The 23,566-nt window shown below is 41.7% G+C and overlaps 1 protein-coding gene across 1 annotated transcript in view; it reads right to left on the bottom strand.

Annotated features, from left to right (window-relative positions):
• Nucleotides 1-23,566, bottom strand: part of NLGN4X (neuroligin 4 X-linked) — a 165,920-nt gene that overhangs the window by 7,582 nt on the left and 134,772 nt on the right. The window contains exons 5-6 of the mRNA XM_088144962.1: nucleotides 4,451-4,636; nucleotides 2,372-3,161 (exon numbers count right to left, since the gene is read on the bottom strand). Coding sequence (XP_088001088.1) covers nucleotides 2,372-3,161; nucleotides 4,451-4,636 — 976 coding nt within the window. The remainder of the gene's footprint in view (nucleotides 1-2,371; nucleotides 3,162-4,450; nucleotides 4,637-23,566) is intronic.

Below are 23,566 nucleotides of genomic sequence, written 5' to 3'. Positions count from 1 at the left end.
ATAAGTTTTATTATTTTTTTTCCTCGGGTTTCTTTTGACATATAAGTGCTTTTTCAATAAGGCAGTAAGATGCATAATGTATTACACTGAATTACACTGAGATCTTTCTTGCTTGCTTGCTTTTTCCTTCCTTCCTTCCTTCCTTCCTTCCTTCCTTCCTTCCTTCCTTCCTTCCTTCCTTCCTTCCTTCCTTCCTTCCTTCCTCCTTCCTTCCTCCCTTCCTTCCTTCCTTCCTTCCTTCCTTCCTTCCTTCCTTCCTTCCTTCCTTCCTTCCTTCTTTGTAAAGTTTACCTGTTGTTTGAAATATAATTTCTAATAATATCTTTTGCTGTGTTCAGAGGATTATCTGAGCCAATATCCATCAAAATATCCATAAGCACTATACAATTCTCCCAAGGTTTCTTAATTGTTTAAAACAACAACAACAACAACTGCTGAATATTACTACAGGTAAAACTATAATTTAATCTTTGTGATTAACCTTATATTAACCTAATGAAATTTTCTTTTTCTTTTTAAGTGAAATGTCCTAGCATTCAAAACAACATCAAAAATTACTCATCATACTTACATCTGAGTTACTCACTATAGGACAATACCAGTTCATCCAATCTATGCACTTAAAAAAAAAAAAGCAAATTATGTGTGTTTCTAAACAAAGGATTTTATTCCCTTGGGAAAAGGTTACTCGGTCCTAATTCAAGTAATTATACACATTTTAAAAACATTGCTGGGATCCATCCTCTGCTAGGTAGAAGCACCCAGCCAAATTCAGTTGATTCTGAAAAGGTCTAATGTCATATCTAATTATGATTTTTATGAGAGAAGCCAAGAAATACCAGGGCTGGAGTCCAAGCTGGGATCCATCCATCCAACATTTATTTTTCTATCCATTCAGAAAATAAGAATGCAGTTTAAATTTAGGAGTCAAGAAAGAAAGAGAAGTACATCACTTTTTAGAGCAGAGAAGAATGGGTTCTCTCCTGGTTTCTTTGTGGAACAGAAACAATGCTTGCTTTTTGTGATGATATGCACTATGCCACTCTGACTTTCTTAAATCCTATGAAATCCACTTAAGCTGCTGAATGAATCAGGACACTATGTATTTCTCTGAACTGTCCAATATTGCTGCATACCATTTTCTGCACTGCAGTAGAACTGCGGTTCTGAAAGCTCAGATTTGCCATAAAGGTTCATTGGGAAGATTTATGGGCCCTTGGTGCACTGCAAGGACCTTTCTTAAAATTCAATACTAAGACAAGAAAAGAGAACCAAAAAAACAAAAAAAAAAACTTTCAAAACCTGAACAAACAACAACCATCACTGCTATCTAGAGGGGAAAATGTTTTCTTCTAGCTTAACCTAGTTCCTGTGCCCCATTGTAGCATTATGTTCCTTGTATGTGCTTCAAAATATACATAGGAAGCTTCTACATTTTAAGAAACTACATATTAATTTTAAAATCAGCCATAAACCTAGATGAAGAAAAAAAAAACCTGTGTAATTACTTCTAGGTGTATTTCTTCCCCAACTTTTGATTGTAAAAAGGCAAACAATTAATTCTATAGAGAAACCACAGCAGACAGTCTTGATCTAAATCATATTTCTCTTTTTTCTTTATAATGCATTATAATTTTAACCTGAGGCCTATGTTTTTCCTGCATTTTCATCCTTAAATGTCATGGGAGTATGCAATGGTGAGAAAACAGGGCTGAAATAGACCAAACAACCACGTTGTTTTATGAAGCAAACAACCACTATTTATGAAGCAAAGTAGATTAACCATTCAGTTAATTTAATGCCACAAAGTTAACTCTCAGCCATAGCAATATCTTTACATAGAAATCAAATGTGCTTGATTACTGAATTATACTTTTTATTGCAATTCTTCCAGATAAATATACTTCTATTGGCTGAAATTGGATGGTGAGAAATGTAATCTGTAGTCCTAATAACACCTATGAATGGTGAATGTGCCTCACTACCTTTCCTCTTTTAAACTGGGTTAGTGGGATCAGGCCAATACTAGACAAAGAAGGTAAATTTGATTCTACACATGTATGTTCTGTACTGTTCTGTACATTCCAAGGCCAGGCAAGCTTTTCAGGATAATTTGTAAGAACACAGGATAATTTCTCTTTATGTTTTTACATATATACAGGTCATATCCCCAAAAATCTACATCAAGTTCTTTTAAGCTGGTTTTGCTCCCTTCTACATTACATTTGGAAAATATTGTTTTCATTCTACAGCAAGATACACTCTGTAAAACAAGGGCAGCTCCAAGGAGAAGGATTTTACAAGAATATCAAAAGAAAAACTCTAGCATTATAAAACAATGATATGCCTAAAATGTTAGGTGACATCTTACCCTGTTTTGGCAAAGTTTGTCCAATACGTCATAACAACCGCGCTAAGCATGACATCGTTCTTTGAAAAGTTGCAGTTGAATAATTCAGTAGGACCGATCATGGGTATACCAAACACATAAGGGACTTCATCACCATGTGCAGAATCAGCCCAGCTGGGTTTCATTTCACTTTGGCAATGGTGATAAAATGCATAGAAGTATGTCGGAGATCCATATTGAGCATGGAGGTCTGCTGTGGCAACGGCTGGTGCAACCCATTGGTGATCAGTAAAAAGTGCTACCAGGGTCTTCCTTCGTGTTTCAGGATTCTCCTTGTCTGCCCAATCTGTATACATGAACTTAATGGTTTCTCTTAGAGTATCTTTCCCTTCTGGATAACCATACAGATTGTCCACAAAATTAGATACGGAGAAATCAAAATCATTTGGAGATATGCCTTCTTCATTATCCACAATTCCATCTACAAATTTTAAACCTTCTCCTTGGTTTACACCTAGCATTATATCATAGTTGAGAAATTCTCCCTGTTCCATTAGAATCTGTGGATCGTCTGGAATTACATCCCCATCAATGACAGGCCCAAAGGCAATGTGGTATGTAGCTGGCGTGATTGTTTGCTGAATGAGTTCTTTGTAGTTCTTATTCCGAAAGCATTCAACTAAGTCTGTAGTGTCCAAAGTGTTGCAGCCCACTTTTTCTGCCAAAATTGCAGTGTACTTGGCAGGCTGGTAATTCACTGCCCAGCTGGACAGGGCTGTTCCACTTTGTATGATTGCTTTTTGGAACAGACCTGCAGGTGCAAAAGTGAAAATTAAAATACACAAACAAAAACATTGACAAAACAAAATAATATGTATATGGTATCTAGAAGAAGCACTGATTAAGAGAAAACATAGTTCTGTTTGCTTAGAACAACAACAACAAAATGTTATTGTATCCCTCTTGCCAAATGCTAGCGACATTTCTTGTCATTCTCAATGTTCATAATATGGAACACAAAAAATCCAATGTGAGTATCTAGGAGGTGAAAATATTTCTCAAATATACAGTACATTGAAATAATAGATTCTAATTTTCTCTGAATCCATCAATGGGGCCGAATGGTATTGTCTCTTCCTAACACAGACACATAAAGACAATGCAAATTATATTGCAAAATCAAATAACATCAGAAAAGTAGCTTGGGATCTCCAAATCCCATGGAAATGTTTTGAAGTAGTTTCAAAAAAAGATTCTAATTTTTTTGTTTTAAAGGAGCAAGCTAGAGACACTCCCAGCATATCAAAATTACCATATATTATTAAAGTTAATTAGTAATTTTAATGATTGGGAAAGAGATTTTTTAGGGTGCTATGGGAAATTATGTATACTATTGCTGATTAAAAATGTCTCCAGGTAACTATGTAATCAATCAGTGTTCTTGCTTTGTAACACATATCCAGAAAGATCCAGTTATTAAAAAAAAAAAAATGGCCATGTTCAGCTCAAGTGTGTCGACAGTAACTTTTATCTAGCACCATTAACTTCTTTCTTTTAACAAACCTGTAATGCTTTTGACATTTGTATCTGGGCTTTGCTCAGCTTGACCAAATCTCTTATGGATAAGCTACTTCAACACAGAGAATTGATTTGACAACTAAGTCTGAAGATTTCGTTTGAAAGGGTGATTCCATCAAATCACCTTCAAATAGAATCATTATTTCAATAGAATATTGTGCAGTCTAGCACAAATTTATATATTCTTTTTTTCTTTTGCTACATGCATAGTTGACCAACCTAATTATGGCAAAGGATTTTTGGATGCTGTACTTTTTAAAATGGAACTGTTCTCTACGACAAGTTACTCAGGTGAGTAAGTAATCATGAAAATCTATGAGTCTGATTCGTCTATTGATTTAACATTACATAAAAGCCATCTGTGTTTATTTTAAAAACTAAAAATCTAGTACAATTGATATGATACTGATTCTTGGAATATCGATATCATACTAATTTCTGGGACCAGTTTCTACTTTTTTTGCAATCCATTCTTATTTTATAACTATTGAAATGGTTTTATTTAGCAAGGAGAATAGTTACCTTCTGAATAATGAGATAATGTCAACAGACTGACACAAGATGCTCCTGCTCCTGATCCAAAAATAGTAACTCTTTTTGGGTCTCCTCCAAATGATCCAATATTTTCTTCAATCCATCTTAAAGCTTGAATTTGGTCAAGCAATCCATAATTGCCTTTTGCTGCTTGGTCTCCAGTACTCAGGAAACCTACAAATTAAAAAGAAAGAGAAAAAAGGAAGGAAAGGATAAATTTAATTCACTGGTCAAGGAATTAGGCATAGGGCATACATATAACATATCTTTTCGCCTTCCTTTTTCTGCTTTTCAGAAGGTCATAGTTCTACTTAAATATAATTAATACAAACTTTAAAGACCTAATTATTTTTTCAGCCATAGAAACATGCATACATTGTGGCAATTCTTGTTTCTTTTTCATTTATTCTTTTATAGCAATTAAAATATTAAGAACAGGTTCTATTTTTTTTTTAATATGCTGATTGAATATCAATGACCTTTTAAAGGGCTTAAAATGTGTTACCAATAGAGGGGAATATGTGTTTCCATCTAAGAGTTCTAAGGCATGCATATATGTACAGTAAAGATAAAAATATTGGATTATTTTCTTAAGCTAAATTCAGAATTTCCTTGTTCATGGCAGACACGGATAATGCTTAAGTTGTACACATCAAATATAAGATATGAATGAGGAAATCACATCTTTGTATGTATGCTAACTGGAAGGCCAGAACTGGTAAAATATGTAAAGAAAAATAAAATCCAAATTTGTTGCACTATTTTTTGTAAGTCTATTTAGGAAAGGTTGTTGAGGAGGTGGCGATGAAGTCCTTTCCCAACAGTATTCAGGCCTGGATATCGGACTTAAACTGCATTGGTTATTCTTATTAGTAACTTCTGGTAGGGCCAAGATAGAGGTAATGGGAGTCTCCTCGTCCTGCCTGATCTCTCAACAGCCTTTAGCTGCATGGACCATGGTATCCTTCTGGGTTGGGAGTAAGGACCACTTTTTGCAATGTTTTTTCTCCTTCCTGGGTAATGAGTTCCAATTAGTGGTAGTGGCAAGGAAGATATTGAGGCCTAGGGAGTTCCATTTAAGATGCCACAGGCACGGTACTCTTTCCCCATCTAACTACTACAAGGAGCTTTTGGGAACTGACAACTGCTGGGATGGAGTGAGGTATTGTCAGCATGGTCTGGGCAAGAGAAGCATTGGAGGACCTGTTCCAGTGCCTGGAGGTTGTAGGGTCCAGATGGGGAGAAACAAGCTTAGACTTAAGAAAGAGTAAATTTGCATGGCGACTATTTCCAGAGGTAGTTCATCTTTGGCATTAAATGAAGTTATGCTTCCTCACGTCGAGCTGGATTACCATCTGGTGTTCCCCTGGACACTCAGTTTCTGCAGGAACAGCAGATAGAGATTATGGCCAGGAGGACCTTTGCACAGTTACATTTTGTACCAGTTGTGACTATTTCTGGAATAGAAAACTTTCCTCTTGGTTACTCATGATCTTGTCACTGAACAGCTGGACCACTGCAATTTGCTCATTGTGGCTCTGCCCTTGAAAACCATATGGAAGCTTCTGCTGGCTCAGCACACAGCAGCCTGAGTAATAATAGGAGTACTTGGATCCACAGATGTAACTCCAGTTAACAACAAAGAAGCCTGTACTGGCTACCATCTGAGTGAAAGCCATCTAAGGGGATTCTACACTCAAACCTTCTTTGTGAAGGCCTTCTGCCTCTGGAACAGTAAACCCCCAGATATTATATTTTTGAAAAGCCATGGAAACATAGTACTTTAGAGAGGTATTGGGGAGACTTGAACATTTTGTTGCCTGCTTGGTGACACCTTATTCTTCTTATGGTTATGTTACTGATTTCTCATGTTTTCATTTTATGTTGTTAAGCGTAGCCTGGTCCAAGTCTTTAAAAGCATGGCAAGCACCTACTGACAACATGGATGTGAAAATAGCTGCTAGGAATAATAATTCACAAGTTCATTGGATTCTCCATCCTCTTCAAAAATGCACAAACATAGCAATTATTTATGGATTTACTAAGAGTTAAATCCTGATGAGTAGACCTGCATAGCACTGAAGTTAATTCAACAGGACAAAGAATCTTTTTTGAACAGGAATGTAAGTGAATCTAGCTTTTTTACTTTGGGCAGTGAGACCTGAGAGAATCTATAATAACACATCTAGAAGCTTTTTTTTTTTTTTTTTTGGTTGGGGGGAGATGCATAAAAGCTGTCTGGATTCGCATCATCCCAATCCCATTTACACTTTTATCTTATTATCAGATTTTGAAAATGGAAATGAGGCATGTTTGCAGGTGGCCTTGTAATTCAGAAAGCTGTCAAATACCTAAGCTTCAGATTTGCCTTGTTTTGCTGAAAGCAATTCACTTGGAACAGTTTGAATTCCACAGTATATAGCTCTCTAAGTCCCAACTTATCATTTTTATTATCAAATCCTCAAGTCTGATTTTTTAAAACTTTTTTTGTTTTTTTTTACTTCACAGGCATTATTTCTACAAGTCCTTTCAGAACTGTTGCACTTATGCAAAATGCAATATAACTGATGGAAAATTCAGACTTCATCACTCCCACTTGAAACACTTGTAGGCACCAAGCACTTCTAAGTTGAGAAGGTGTCAGCCATTAGCATTTGTAAATTATCATAACAGTAAATGTAGAGCAAGCTGTCAACTAGAAGCTAAAGGGATTTTTGAGAGCTTTCTGTTCCCCAGAAATATTTTAATATTATGATAATGATCATCACCATCGACAATATCCTAGAATGCAAGTAATATCTTGAATTTTAACCATAGTATTCATAGTAATACAAGTTAACAGAAATAGTAAAAAAGAAAAGAAATAAATGAATAGAATAACATTTGAATACAAAGGAATTAATGACAAACCTCCAGTTTTATGCAAGTAAGACTATTCATTTAATACCATATTAATCTGTCTCAGATTGCCTTCTGTCTGGCTGCTGGTATCAACCCCAAACAATTTACATAGCACTACCTTATGTGAGCTACAAAAATCCACTAATAGCAAAGAGAATTCTCTGAGAGTCCTACGTTTTGCTGCAGAATTGGAACATAAATACAACTTCTGTGTTATGTTCTCAGGAGCTACGGAATGGCTATACGTACTAGGACCAACATTAAAAAAATGTCTATGATATAGTAAAGCCTGTCTATCTGCTGCTGCCGCTATTTTCTAATAAAAGTCAGTATATAAAATATATTATAAATAAAAGTATACTCATATTCCAGACATTTTCCCAAAACAGAACAAAACACAAAAAAACCACACCAAACAAAAATTACGGTTTATTTTTTCAAATACCCTTTTTCATTTTTGCAACATGCCAGAAATGAGGAATACCATCTTCTAACCAGATCTGTTTTTTTCCCCAGATTTTTATCTTAAATGTCTTCACTCTTAAACATCTAACTCAGAATAAGTGCTAATAGGTATTGTTCAGGTTACTAAAAAAATAATGCTGAAAAGTTTTCTACTGGGTACAGCTGACCCTGACGTTAGATAAACTGGATTTTTTCTGTATTTTTTTGTTTTTATTTCTGTATTTTTCTGTATTTATTTCTGTGCTGGACTGTAATGATTACCTTTTCTTTAGGTAATAAACAAATACATACAAAAGACTTGAAATTTCCAGCCTGTTATCAAATGAGAATAGATTTAGATGACCCACTGAATGTTGTTGCAGTTCCATTCTGTATAAAGAATTTAACTGATTTTCCCAATCAGTAATGCAGTTGTTGATTATGTCCTTCAAATTTTGAAAATTCATTCTAAGAGTGATCTTCATGTGATAATTTTCTATTAAATACAAATTCACACACAAACTGAGCAGGCAAGAGGGAGGGAGGGAGGGAGGGAGGGAGGGAGGGAGGAAGGAAGGAAGGAAGGAAGGAAGGAAGGAAGGAAGGAAGGAATGAAGGAAGGAAGGAAGGAAGGAAGGAAGGAAGGAAGGAAGGAAGGAAGGAAGGAAGGAAGGAAGGAAGGAAGGAAGGTTGGTTTTCAGCTTTCTCAGACTGGTCCATCCAAGATGTAGTTAAAACTAACATTCCCGGAATTCTCACCAAAAAAAAAAAAAAGGTACTCTTAAAGCAGTCACAGGATTAACTGGTAGCAACACATTCCTATTTTCAATTTTTCAGTTTCTCTCAGATATACTAAAAGTTGTTGAGACCCCCATCAATAACTACTTCATGTTTAACAAATGAGGTTTTTTTTCCTTCAGTAGCTCTGTGCTGATGTTCATTAACTGCAAGAATAAGTTTTCTTAATTTAAAAAACTAGTCATCAAGGCAAAGAGTCAGTCTCATCTTACACCAAATGAATGAACAAATATTTCTCCTCTGGATGAGACTATATAGCATTTCATGCTTTGAATACAAGACCTTATTTATCAGATTTTAGAGTCAGGGTAAGATTATGTATTCAAACTCAAATTCAGTAAACTATGACTGTTTCTACTTATACTAATAATTTGGAAGATTTTGAAATGCATAATAATTATCATTGTAAATACTATTCAATTAGGGTATGCTATGTATAAAGATTAAACTAGGTGCTCTGAACTAAATCCATGGCTGTATAAAGAAAAGTGGAAACTACATAAAGCTATCTTCATCAAATTTGATCAGAAGAGCTTCTAAATTACACACTGTTTCAACAGATGTCAAGACTACAAAAAGCCTGAACTGCTTCATTCAGTTTCTCCATAAAATGCCAAAATGGAAAGACAGAGGGAGGGAATGAAATCAAAAAAAGTTATAGGTCTATCTTAGGGTATATCCTTTGCACCCTAAATGGGAACATACAGAAAATAAATTGATTGATTTTATGTATTCCAAATAATGACAGAGAAACAATGGAAGATTTAGAGACTATAACCAAATCAAAAGGATTGCCATAACGTATATATGTTGTACATTATCGTTGTTGGGAGTTGGGTGGTATATAATTTAAATGAATAAATAAATTTTAATAGTGTTCATAATTGTTAAATTTTTTTACAAAAAGATCTATCTATTTTTCTGAATGACTCATTAGGTTTTTTTTTTTTTTAATCTATGCCACCCAGAAATTCTATGCTTACCCACTGTAAATCTTACTTAATTCTGTAAAAAAACAAAAAAATACTGAAGTTACAGATAATTTCCTAAAAATAACATTTATACACAGGAATCTAACTTGAAATGTGTGCATCTGTTTTGCTGAAATGTGGCAATTTTAATTTTTTCAACATCACCAATTGTTCCTTGAAATTTCAAATATCACATTTTGGATGCATTATGCAAATGCCTAGCTCTCTTGAGCTGAATGTTAGAAAAGGCGGAAGGAAAGATAAAAAGTTTATGACCAAATAGAATGACCAAAGGTGAACTGAGTCAGTTACGGCAACAATGGACATGCTTTGGAAGACCCAAGGACACATCATCTTGGAGGACTATCTATAGCAGTGTTGTTCAAACTTGGCCACTTTAAGATAAGTGGACTTCAACTCCCAGAATTCCCCAGCCAGCATGGGGAATTCTGGGAGTTGAAGTCCACTCATCTTAAAGTGGCCAAGTTTGGACAACACTGATCTATAGGGTTGTTAAGAGTTGACACCAACTTGATGGAACATAATCAATCAAACAATCCTTTAGATTTCACCCCAAATCAACAAGTTTCATAGAATTGTTTTAGTTCTATGTATTCTAAGTATTCCATGATACTGAGTGGAAAGCATGAATCTTGCCTCATATTGGACCATGAGTCAAAGCAAATGACTCAAAGCAGACTGTTTTCCAAACCAACAAATTGGACTTCAAAGCCATTTTTTTTGCTCAGGGCACATCTGTGCTATGTATGGTACAGGGAGGAACATATGGTTAGGTTAAAAAAAGAAGAAGAAGTTGTCTCTTTGTTAGCAGTATTTTACTTTTTTGTTTATTTTATGATGGGGGAATTTATCATGCATTACATAAGAAAAAAGTGGGACCTGCAACAAGAAACTGCCCTGTAAACATGAGATTTGGTTTCATATCACTCTTTTTCGCCTTCTTTTTTTTTCTTATCTCCCAACATTTTATTTTGCCTTTTCTGTGCTTTGCATAATGACTCCAACCCTTGAAGGGAAATAGTATGATATGCAGCACAGGCTATGATATAAATAATTTGATCCTTCAATGGATGGGCAATGTTGTTAAAGAATCACTTCTTTCTAAAATAGTCTTAAGAATAGGTGGTAAAATAAATGCAGCAGAATCTGACATCCCTTTGTTTTGTTGTGTTTTTAATATATATAGTATATTAAAGTTTATATATATAAAAAAAAATACAAAACTAAGAGACCTACAAACAAAAGAAAAAGAAAGAAAGAAAGAAAGAAAGAAAGAAAGAAAGAAAGAAAGAAAGAAAGAAAGAAAGAAAAAAAAATTACTTCCCCTTCCCTCCAAACAAGTATATGCATTAACAGTAATTTTATACCTTCTCTAATATTACTAAAAAAAAAAAACCTATTCATCCTCTTTCTTATCCCTAAACGATAAACAGATTATGAAAAATATTCAGCAATCAGTCTAATCAGCAAAAGCATTAAGAGTGCCAGTAATAATGAACTATACATTTTAAGCTTAAACAAATAGGTCTATTTTGCGTTTAACTTCTAAATTTGTTCTGAAAAATAAAACCTAAAAGATCTCTCCCCTTAAGCATACAAAAAACCAATAATAATCATATATGTATTTTAAACTAAGCCAAATAAATCACTTTTACAGGTATTAATCATCATCTTACAGTCCCGGTCAGAAAAAGAAAATTCAGTATTAACACTCCATCTGACATCCCTTTGGTTCCCCCCCTCCTCCATATTCAGCAAGTTGACCTCATGACACAAAATCTCAAGAATGTTGCCATCCCTTTTCCAGAATGAATTTTTATTTAGCTTACAGATTTCCCAGATGCTACCTGAATATGTCACAGATGCCTAGATGCCTGTAGCACTGCGTGGCCAATTTGGAAGTGCAAAGCATAAAATGATAAAGCATGAAAATCAACAAATGAATCAGGTGGCAAATCTCCCACAGTGCTTCGTAAACCCTTCAATTAACATAAGATTTAATATATAATAAACATTAATAGCTTTTCAGAGATTGTTGAAATGTGTTCTGAGATATTCAAAAGAAAAGGAAAGTGTAGAATAAGGAATTATACCACAGGTACGAATATCATTAGAAAGACCATTTGGGAAGCTATGTCATATTTCAATTTTAGTATTGTGATATAGTATATAATTAGAATTATGATAAATTTTATGCAATATCATTTCATATAGCTTGGTTACCTATATTCCATTTTTAAAAGAAATGAGTAGATTTAGATCACTGGGAAGGTGAGGCACTCAAAATGCAACATTGATTCAAATGATGTAATTAAGTACTGTAAAAGTTTCCTTTTGAACAGAATGTAGTTCATGTCGTTAGTTTATTCCAGAATAATTGAATTTTGAATATTTCTATATTCTTTTGAATTATACATTTTGGAAACCAATAGGTACATAGATACATCCCTTCTCTTTTTATATTTGAACAAGTATTTCACCATTATGGGTTCTGTTCAGAAGACCATTTATAACTTTGAATTGCATATACTGGTTGTTTACTTATTATCATTATCATTATTACTATTATTATTCATAGTAATAATAATAGAATTTATTTTCTTTATTTCTGTATTGTTAAATAAGTAAATTTAAGATGCAATTAATTTTGTAATATTTTATTATGAACATAGTAAACATATATATATAAAGACCCACAAATGCATTCATCTCTCTTTCCATATATATAAAGGTTTTATATATAGAAAGAGAAATGGATGCTTTTGTGGGTCTTTTCAATTCTCTTTTTTTTTCTTATAAAAATAAATTAAAATGTCTATTACAGGTAAAATAGATTTAAGTCATTTTAATAATACAAAAATTAAAATCCTAATTTTCCAATAATGTAAATATTTTTCAGCATACACTGCAATCCTATCACTGTTTACTTAAAAATAACCCTGAGTTCTATGAGTTGTTTTCTCTACATAAGAAGCAAAACATTATGTTTGGAAGATGAACCTCACTGAAGGGTTACTCTGAAAGCTTAGGTACCTGGTGTAAAATAAATCACTGGTAAACACCAGAAAAGAATAAATAGGCTACTATGGCCTGTCTATGTCTGCTTTCTTGTTACATCTCTTATATTTTCATTGGTTTGAAGTCTCCTTATAACTGCTGTCCATACGTGCCTAAATCTGTTAAACATATTTTGTCTTGCCAAGGAAAATCTTCTAAAAAGAACTGAAGCAATTGCAAATAGAATCAAACAGGATTATATAAGGGAAATTTAGAGTAATTGTCTCAGCTATCATACAAAACAATATTTTTCTAGGCTTCGCAATTTGATTGATAGATTTATATCCCAGGGAACTCAATATAGATTCTGTAATCAGTCACTTTCTTCTTTCAGTACTTCAGATAATATCTATTTTTAATGTTTTAAAATTACTATTTTGTTCATTAAAAAAATTTAAAAGGACTGCAAAAAAGGGTTCCAAACTCCTGATGACTTCAGAGACAATAATCTGCCTGACTCTCTCTGTGTGTATTATTAAAATATTGGTTTAAAAAAATAGGAAAGGAGATAAGATACATTTCCCTTTCTTCTTAAACCATTCGTGCTATTAATAAAACAGTGGTAAGGTCCTTAGTTTAGAAAAGTGGAATCCATTCATTGACCAAAGGGCTTGTAATTTAGGCACCCAGTTAAGAAAGGCACAAACTGGAAACAGACCTGCAACAAATCCAGATGTCTACTTAGTTCCCACATCAACACCAAAAACTCCATCACATACCCTCACAATTACATAGACAAGATAAGAGCTGTCTTCACATGTTTCTTCTCTAATGGATTATATGCATCTTCTGCCAGCACTGCCTCTCTGTATTCTATATAAGACGAAGGGGATAACTTTGCACAAAAGAATTGGTGAACACAAATCTGATATCAGGATGCAAAACAAGAACAAAGTAGCATCAGAGCATTTTAACCTCCCAAGACACTCTACCAGAACTCAAAATGACTGTTTTTTGAAAAACAGATCTTGAAGTTCACCGCTGAAGGAGAGGTTGCTGAAAGGTTTCAGGCAATCTCAAAAAGTCTCAATAAACACAATGGGTTCTATATATCCAGTTGTCTCATGTATTACATTATCTTATAAGGTACTTATAACCTGCCTCTCACGTAATCTACATCTACATAATCAGCCTATGTCACGTGCCTCCTACTTCCCCTCTGCCTCACATCAGTTTAAATCCTACACCGGTCTAGCCACTCTGTGTATCTGATAAAGTGAGCTGTGTCAGGTTCGGTCAGCACGAGGTTTCAGGGAAGCACGGGGCTGCAGGGAAGCTCGCAACCAGACCACGCGGAATCCACCGGCGGTAGCTAGCGGGGAAAAGAGGAACCGAAAGCGCCGCTAATTAACGAGCCACCTGCGGCCAGCTAAACAGGAAAACCGCAGCGGAAGCTTTTAATTACGAACTGATAATGGCGCGAGCAAGCAAGGAACGGGGCCGCAGGGCAGCGAAACAAGATCGCAACGCAGCACAGAACCCGCGGTCTGCACGTAGCAGGGAGGGGCCAACCCAGCCGGAGGGGGACTGGCAATCAAGGACAATGGACTCTGACTGACCCTGCCATCATGAACGATCGGGGGGACATTGGGGGGCCTAATAGCCCACAGCCGCAACGCGATCACGAGGCGGGAAAAAGCGCGGGAAGGGGGGAATATAACAAGTGATGCAATTGTACCAAGCCAGTCCTGGCTTTGCTTGTGACTACTACGTTACGCATGAGTAAACCTTCTTTGTGAACCACACGTGTCACGAGAGTTTCTCTGTCGAACGGGGCAAATCTCACATAAAGCCAGGACTCACCGTCAGCGCTACCCGGTACCACCGAGGAGCGTTTTCTTTCTCAATACAGGCATGACCAGCGACGAGGAATCCGTGGGTCAGCTGGAGCGCGAGGGATCCAGGCTCGCGGAAGGGCGGTCGGAGCCGCCCGGGAGCGACGGGGCAGCGGCCAGGGCCGGGCGCACTCCATCCGAGCGGTGGTCGATGGGCGTGAATCAAGGACCAGACGATTCGGGCGTTACGATGACCCGGGGTTCGGGGTTCCGGAACCGTGAGTGGAGTGAGAAATTCGCCCGACTAGAGGAGAGAGTCGAGCGACGCCTAGACGCCGTGGAGGCGATGCTCCAGACCCTACTACAGAGAGTGGGGCCACCGGCGGTGAACGAGGAGGCGAGCGACAGGGGGGGGCGGTCCGACACCCCCGCCGGCACCACCCACGGCGCCCCGGTCGGAGGACCAACGGGCGGCAGACGCCCTGAGACTTCGAGGTATCACTGGGAAGTTCTCAGGGGACCCCGAACAGCTGCCGCACTTTCTGACGCACGTCAGGGGGTTCATGCAGAGGGGTGGTCACCTATTCGCTAGAGACGAGGACAGGGTATCCTACGTGGCCGACCTGCTAGATGGCCAAGCCGCCAGCTGGGTGATCGGGCTGTACGATGCCAACGCGGCGGAACTACGGAGTTTCCCGGACTTCATGCAGGCGCTCCGGGACAGATTCGAGGACACATTGAGCGCCAAGCAGGCGGAGGACGACATCCTACAATTCAGGCAGCGGGGCAAATCGGTATCGGAATATGCCCTGGAGTTCCGGGGGTTGGCCGAGAAGCTCGCGGACTGGCCGGAGTCCCTGAAGGTGAAGTATTTTAAGAGGGGACTCAACCCAGAGATCCTGGAACGGGCACTGGGGCGGGACGACCCGGCCACAGTGAAGGATTGGATCTGGCTGGCCGGAACGGCGGAATCGGCGTGGCGGCAGATCCAACAGAGCACAAGACGACGGGACCAGACGAGGGACCGGCCGAGGGAGAGGACCCCCGAGGAGAGACGGAGCGGTCGACGGCAGTCCACCGGGAGGCGAGAGGCGACCAGAGCCCCGAATCTGTGCTTCCGATGCGGAGGCAGAGGCCACCGAGCGGCGCAGTGCCCGACGGAGCGGGAAGGCGCCCCACCACGGCCCGAAGTCAAAACCCCGCGTGCGAACGGGAAAAGGACCGGTGACCGACCGCGGAAGGGGGCAGTGGCGGCGGTGACCGAGAAAGGACGCGGGGGGTGGTCGACCCCGGAGACAGCATCCTCCGGAGAGGACTCGGAGCCGGCGGGAAACGAGGCGCGCTCGCACTGAACGGCGTCCCAGTGCGAGCAGGGGAGTCGAGGCGCGCGGACCCAATAGGAGACGAGGACTGCCCACCGTTCCGGGTGAGGATACACGTCCGGGGGGTGAGATCCGGAGGGGAGGCGCAGCTACGGGCGCTACTGGACTCGGGCTGCACCCACTGCTTGATGCACCCAGCGGTGTTCTCGGGGCTCGGGCTACAGCTGAGGCGCCTCCGGGAGCCCATTTCATTCAGCCAGTTAGATGGCACGCTGGCAGGGGGGGGGCCAGCTCAGTATTACACCGAGCCGGTCCAGATGACGATCGGGAGTCACCAGGAAGAACTGAGGTTCGTGGTGGTCCCGGTGGCCGACTACGCGGTGGTACTCGGCTTGGCGTGGCTGCGGCGGCGGAACCCACGAGTCGACTGGACGGCGGAGGCAGTGCGGTTCGGGGTCGACAGACCGGCGAGGGGCGAGAGCAGAGGGGACCGAGCCGTGGAGACGGAGGCAGCCGCAACCACCGGCGGACAAGCGGAGGGTCCGGGACACCGGGAGACGGGGCGAGAGCAGATGGGGCCCGAGACCCGGGCGGCAACAGCAACAGCAGCAGCAGCAGCGCCGGGACCCCGGAGACCCGCCACGATCCCGAGGCGAGGGGAGGCAGCGGCGACTGGCGAGGCAACCGCAAAGCGAGGGGCCGGACCCGGGGAACCCCCGACGGGCGGCGGAATCCCGAGGCAGTATCGAGACCTGGCGGCAGCGTTCGGGGAGAAGGAGTCTGACCAGCTCCCACCACACCGGCCCAGTGATTGCGCCATCGAGCTAGAGCCAGGAGCGACCCTGCCTAAGCCAAAAATGTACTCCCTGTCGAGGAGGGAGATGGGAGCCCTGCGCGAGTTCATAGACAAGAACCTAGCACGGGGATTCATCCAACCCGCGAAGTCACCATTAGCGGCCCCGGTGTTATTCCGGGAGAAGAAGGACGGCTCGCTCCGTATGTGCGTAGACTACCGGGGGCTGAACGCAATCAGCACGGAGTACAAATACCCCCTCCCCCTGATGAAGGACTTGATGTCGCATCTGTCGAAGGGGAGGGTGTTCACAAAACTGGACTTGCGCGAAGCCTACTTCAGAGTTAGGATCCGCGCAAAAGATGAGTGGAAGACGGCGTTCAACACCCCGCTCGGAAGCTACCAGTTTTCCGTGATGCCGTTCGGATTAAAAGGGGCCCCGGGGGTATTTATGCAGCTAATTAATGAGGTGCTGCACGACCTACTCTACCGGGGCGTCCTGGTCTACCTGGACGACATCCTCATCTACACCGAGACCCTGGCGGAGCACGTGAGCCTGGTGCGCACGGTGCTCCAGAGACTGCTGAAGGCACAGCTGTACGCAAAGCTCTCGAAATGCGAGTTCCATCGAGAGCAACTAGACTACCTCGGCTACCGAATATCCAGCCGGGGAATTGAGATGGACCCGGCGAAAGTAAGGGATGTCCTGGGCTGGGAAGCGCCGCGAACCCGGAGGCAACTCCAAAGCTTCCTACGGTTTGCGAACTTCTATCGTCAGTTCATCCCGAACTTCGCCCAAATCGCCCTTCCCCTAACCGACCTGCTAAAAACCAAGGGCACTGGGAAACCCCCAAGCCCAGCATGGCACTCGCGTGGACTGCAGAATGCCAGGGGGCGTTTGAGGAACTAAAACAGCGGTTCACCGCGGAGCCGATCCTGCGCCATCCCGACCCAGACCGGCGGTTTATAATCCAAGTGGATGCATCAGACGTGGCAACGGGAGCAGTCCTGCTCCAACCCAGCCCGGAGGGGCCATCCACCCGTGCGCCTACGCCTCCCGCAAATTCACCGAGACGGAGAGGAGGTGGATGGTGTGGGAGAAAGAGGCGTACGCGGTCAAGTGGGCGCTGGCCACGTGGAGGCATCTACTGGAGGGGGCAACTGAACCGTTCGAGGTGTGGACGGACCATAAGAACCTCGAGGCCCTGAAGACCCCGCGTAAGCTATCCCCCAAACAGGCACGGTGGTCCCAATACTTCGGGAGGTTCAGGTTCACACTGAAACACATCCCCGGGAAGCGCAACTTCTTAGCGGATGGACTGTCTCGCATGCCCCAACACGCCAGCCTACGGGAGGAGATCGTGGACTCCGTCATCCCCGCCAGCAGGCTGGCTGCAAAGGCGGTGACCCGAAGCCAGACCAAGGGGGAGCGACGGGACGCGGCGTCTGAAGTAAGGCAAGGGTTCGCGGAGGCAGCGGAGCGGGACGGTTGGCTCAAGCAGAACCGAGAGGCGCTAACCGGCCAAGAGGGGTTGTGGTGGCACGAAGGAAAGCTGTACGTGCCCGAGGGTTGCCGACGGGAGGTCATGGAGAGAGCCCACGACAGCCGGAGCGCGGGGCATTACGGCTTCGTAAAGACACTCCACTTAATCCGGCGGCAGTTTTGGTGGCCCACGCTCCGGAAGGACGTGGAGGCGTACTCGGGGGTTGCCCGGTGTGCGCAACAGCGAAAGGAGCCAAAGGCAAACCTAGAGGCCTACTCCAGCCGGTAGCGGAACCCGACGGCCCTTGGCAAGAGGTCGCCATGGACTTCATAGTGGAGCTCCCGGAGAGTAAGGGGAAGACCGCCATTTGGGTGGTCACGGACTTATTCTCCAAACAAGCGCACTTTGTAGCGTGCCGGCGAGTCCCCACGGCCGAGGGGCTGGCGAAACTGTTCGTGCAACATGTCTACCGACTCCACGGCGCACCTCGACGTATCGTCAGCGATCGGGGCGGCAACTTCATCGCGCGGTTCTGGCGGGAGTTCCTGAAGCGGGTGGGGACGAAACAAGCCCTATCCTCCGCGGCGCACCCGCAGACGGACGGAGCCACGGAACGCCTGAACGGGGGCTCGAACAGTACCTGCGCTGCTACGTGGGGCACCAACAGGACGATTGGGCGGAGCTACTACCATTCGCGGAGGTGGCATACAACAACGCCGTCCACAAGAGCACCGGGTTCTCTCCGTTCAAAGTAGCCACCGGGAGAGAATTCGTCCCCATGCCGGAGCTGCCTCAGCCGGAATCCCAGATCAACTCCCTGGACGCCTGGTTCGCCCAAATCGACGAGACCCGGCGAGCGGCGCACGCGGCATTGCAAAGAGCCAAAGCCGACTACAAGAAGCACGCGGACCGCAAGAGGCTCCCCGAGGAAAAGTGGAAAGTGGGGGACCAGGTGTATCTGTCAACCAAAAACCTAAAGACGCACCAGGCATCGAAAAAACTCAGCCCGAGGTTTGTGGGGCCGTTCCCCATTTCGGAGATCATCAATCCGGTGACCGTCAGGCTGACGCTCCCGAAAAGCCTCGGGAAGATCCACCCGGTGTTCCATTGCAGCCTGCTAAAGTTGCACCAGCCGGGGAACGCCTGGCACAAGGCGGAGGGAGTACCACCACCCATCATGGTCGGGGGAGCAGCATTTCGAAATCAACCGGATACTGGACGCCCGGAGGCACAAGGGGCAGACCCAGCTCCTAGTGCAATGGAAACATTTCCCCAAGTCCCACAGCGAATGGGTGAGTAAAACCCACATAAGGGCGCCGGACCTAGTGCGGGACTTTTACAGTAAATACCCCGGGAAGCCGAAATAGGACCGAGGGGGGGGAGTTGTCATCAGGGGGGCGGCATGTCAGGTTCGGTCAGCACGAGGTTTCAGGGAAGCACGGGGCTGCAGGGAAGCTCGCAACCAGACCACGCGGAATCCACCGGCGGTAGCTAGCGGGGAAAAGAGGAACCGAAAGCGCCGCTAATTAACGAGCCACCTGCGGCCAGCTAAACAGGAAAACCGCAGCGGAAGCTTTTAATTACGAACTGATAACGGCGCGAGCAAGCAAGGAACGGGGCCGCAGGGCAGCGAAACAAGATCGCAACGCAGCACAGAACCCGCGGGTCTGCACGTAGCAGGGAGGGGCCAACCCAGCCGGAGGGGGACTGGCAATCAAGGACAATGGACTCTGACCGACCCTGCCATCATGAACGATCAGGGGGGACATTGGGGGGCCTAATAGCCCACAGCCGCAACGCGATCACGAGGCGGAAAAAAGCGCGGGAAGGGGGGAATATAACAAGTGATGCAATTGTACCAAGCCAGTCCTGGCTTTGCTTGTGACTACTACGTTACGCATGAGTAAACCTTCTTTGTGAACCACACGTGTCACGAGAGTTTCTCTGTCGAACGGGGCAAATCTCACAATTTCCCTTTCTTCTTAAACCATTCGTGCTATTAATAAAACAGTGGTAAGGTCCTTAGTTTAGAAAAGTGGAATCCATTCATTGACCAAAGGGCTTGTAATTTAGGCACCCAGTTAAGAAAGGCACAAACTGGAAACAGACCTGCAACAAATCCAGATGTCTACTTAGTTCCCACATCAACACCAAAAACTCCATCACATACCCTCACAATTACATAGACAAGATAAGAGCTGTCTTCACATGTTTCTTCTCTAATGGATTATATGCATCTTCTGCCAGCACTGCCTCTCTGTATTCTATATAAGACGAAGGGGATAACTTTGCACAAAAGAATTGGTGAACACAAATCTGATATCAGGATGCAAAACAAGAACAAAGTAGCATCAGAGCATTTTAACCTCCCAAGACACTCTACCAGAACTCAAAATGACTGTTTTTTGAAAAACAGATCTTGAAGTTCACCGCTGAAGGAGAGGTTGCTGAAAGGTTTCAGGCAATCTCAAAAAGTCTCAATAAACACAATGGGTTCTATATATCCAGTTGTCTCATGTATTACATTATCTTATAAGGTACTTATAACCTGCCTCTCACGTAATCTACATCTACATAATCAGCCTATGTCACGTGCCTCCTACTTCCCCTCTGCCTCACATCAGTTTAAATCCTACACCGGTCTAGCCACTCTGTGTATCTGATAAAGTGAGCTGAAGCTCACAAAACTTACAAATTTTAATAAACTTTGTTAGTCAGAAAAGGTGCTACTAGAAAATTTCTGATTTTTTCCCACCCTAGACTAACATAGCATCCTCCTATAATGAAAGCGTATTACTACATCATTAAATAAATTCTTCACTTGTGCTATCCTGAACTGTTAGTAAATAATCAACTTAATTAAAAATAATATTCTACACAAACACACACACACACACACACAGAGCAACTGCTGAAGATGCAATGAAACTGGAATTGTTAAACTTAATTCAGGGTTTCATTCATTGAAAAGATATTTAAAATTAAAAGACTTAATTTAGGGACATTTAATCATGTTGCCAAATAGCAGGGTTCTTTTATAGACAAGAAAAGCAAAGCTATTACATTAATAACTGTAAAATGGCAAAGCTGATACTTAAAAATAAAATAAAATAAAGCTAATGTATCAGTAATTTCCATTAGCTTTTTTTATTTCAGTGAAATTACCAGAAATCTAGTTCTTTAATCAATTTTGCTTTAAATGCTAGTACTTCATATTGAAGGGGTAGACAAGATGATGATGATGATGATGATGATGACGATGATGACGATGATGATAACAGCAATAACAATTCTTTCTCCAAATATACCAAAATCTTTGTGCCATAATTGAATACATTTGTGTGTCATACAAAAGATCCTATGTCCACTCCCTGATCTCCAGTGGGGCTAAGCAAGGCTCCTCTGTAAAAATCTGGAGGCCAACGTCTCTGACTTATACTTAACGCTTCAAATTTGTAGGAGCCAATTTATTTGTTCCCCTAGAAGAAGACTGATGATTTGGCATCCAGAACTGAAAGTCTGCCAAGACTGCTAATCCAAATAAAAAATTTGCTTCAGACTCCAAAACATTTATGTCAGTATATGAAATCCAGATTTTGCATACTTGTTACAATGAATAAAATTGGACATCTTTTCCTTACAATTTTACCAATAGGAGTTGAACATGCCTCAGATGAAAAGGTTAACAGAGATGACCTTCAGATCAACAATGCCATTTTAAGGAAGGAAGAATACATTTTTGCTACAAGAACTGCCAGAAACATTGATCTTTAATATCAACACAAAAGAAACAGCAGGTATTTAAATAATAATTTCTGGCCTCAGTTGTATTTCACAGAAAGACCTTTAACTGCTCTGCTTGAGTGATTTCAACTAGGTAACAAGTCATAGAAAAACAGCTTCTTGAGACACTGGAGAATTGTTATTGGACACAATAGGCAACATTATACTACATAGACAAATACCTTTCTATATTGCTAAAAGATAACCATAAGAAAATAGCTTTCCATAAGTTATTTTTAAAATCAACATCTCTCTAAACTCATTTTTTCCCCTAAAGCATTATGTTAAGATCTAATAATTCATAATCATGTTCTCAGGTTAGCCTAAAAATAACTTCCATCTGAAGTAGAATGTTTACAACACCATGTCCCAGCTGTGATACTATATGAAGACAGACTTGGCAAAGATTTCCCTAAAGCCAGTGTAATCAAGTGTGTAAAGGTGCAGTCAAGGGTAAAGTTATTGTTACATGTACAGCTACAAGCAGTGTTTTGATGCCACACCGACATTCAGTTCAACTGTGATTCAGTTACAGTGAGAAGAAGGAATGCTTCCAGATAGAAAATTCAAAATTGCATTTTAATAGGGGAGAGCCAAAAGCTTTCACTAATTTCATCACATTTGTTTCATGATGCAAACTGGGGGTGGGAGATGATATTTGGTAATATAGAACAAGGTGTGTAGGAACTAATGACACCAGTGATGAGTATAGCACAAATTCCAGAAAGTCATGATAGGATGAAGAAGATAAAGATTTATCAGAACAAATAATTAAGGCGTTCAGTAGAAACTGGAATAGGAAACAACTTTACAAAAGCAAAATGAAATAAGTGAAGGAACTAGCCTTCTACCCAGTCGGCGGGGGCGGGGGGGAGAGATGTCAGAAAATATCCTCTACCATTGGTATTCAAAAACAGCTTTTATGCACTCACAAAAGAAATAAACTTCCGGGTGCTTTAGGGGAAGAAAAGAGGATACTTTGAGGAAGAAGGTGGATCCTTAACAGGCAGATAACTCTGCTGTGCAAGAAGAAAAGCGTTGTAGGTGGTTATACACTATGACTTGTACAGTGTTTAGGTCAGACAACATCTTCACAGACTTATCAGATTAATTAAGACTTATTCCCTGTTAGTTTATATGGGAAGAAATGATATTATTGAAAACTAAGATTTGAGAAGGAAGGTGGGGAGCCATGGGGCCGAATGGGGGTTCAGGTGGTATTCTCATCTCTATATACAGCCCACAGAAAGAAGGGAAGGGAAATAGGAAAATTGCAAGTAAATATTGCAATCATGTCAATGGAAGAGATTTGATGTCTGGGAACACACTTGAATTACCTGGAAAATGGACTGCTGGCACAAGAGACATTGCATCTCACAACAAATAGTAAAAATTTGTTTAGCCAAGATGGTGAGCTTGAGGATGATTTTAAAACAAATGCTGTGGACTTTAAAAGTCCTGAAGTAAGTATAAAAGGCAATAGAAACTTCCCATTCATGAGGCCTATTAATATACTAAGTGAAAAGTCATGAAGACCATTTGTTTCTATCAGAATACAAGAAATCGGCAAGATGAACCTGAATATTATAGTACATGAAAATATAAAAGATTTGATTTCTGGGTGAGGAATGATGAGCTAGCACATCTCTGAATGAAAGGAGTTGATGCCGTGGCCACGACCAAAGGACAGGTGAGTAGATCAGGAGATTGCCCACTTGTGCTCTGGATGGGTGCTGGGTGCTGGGTGACAAAGGG

Source organism: Python bivittatus, unplaced genomic scaffold (genome assembly GCF_059951505.1).
Source record: "Python bivittatus isolate LINGU-HERP-01145 unplaced genomic scaffold, Pbiv_v1 ctg000350_np1212, whole genome shotgun sequence".
Taxonomy (NCBI): Eukaryota; Metazoa; Chordata; class Lepidosauria; order Squamata; family Pythonidae; genus Python; species Python bivittatus.
Note: the sequence above shows the minus strand (reverse complement) of the source record. Positions and strands in the feature narration are given on the sequence as shown.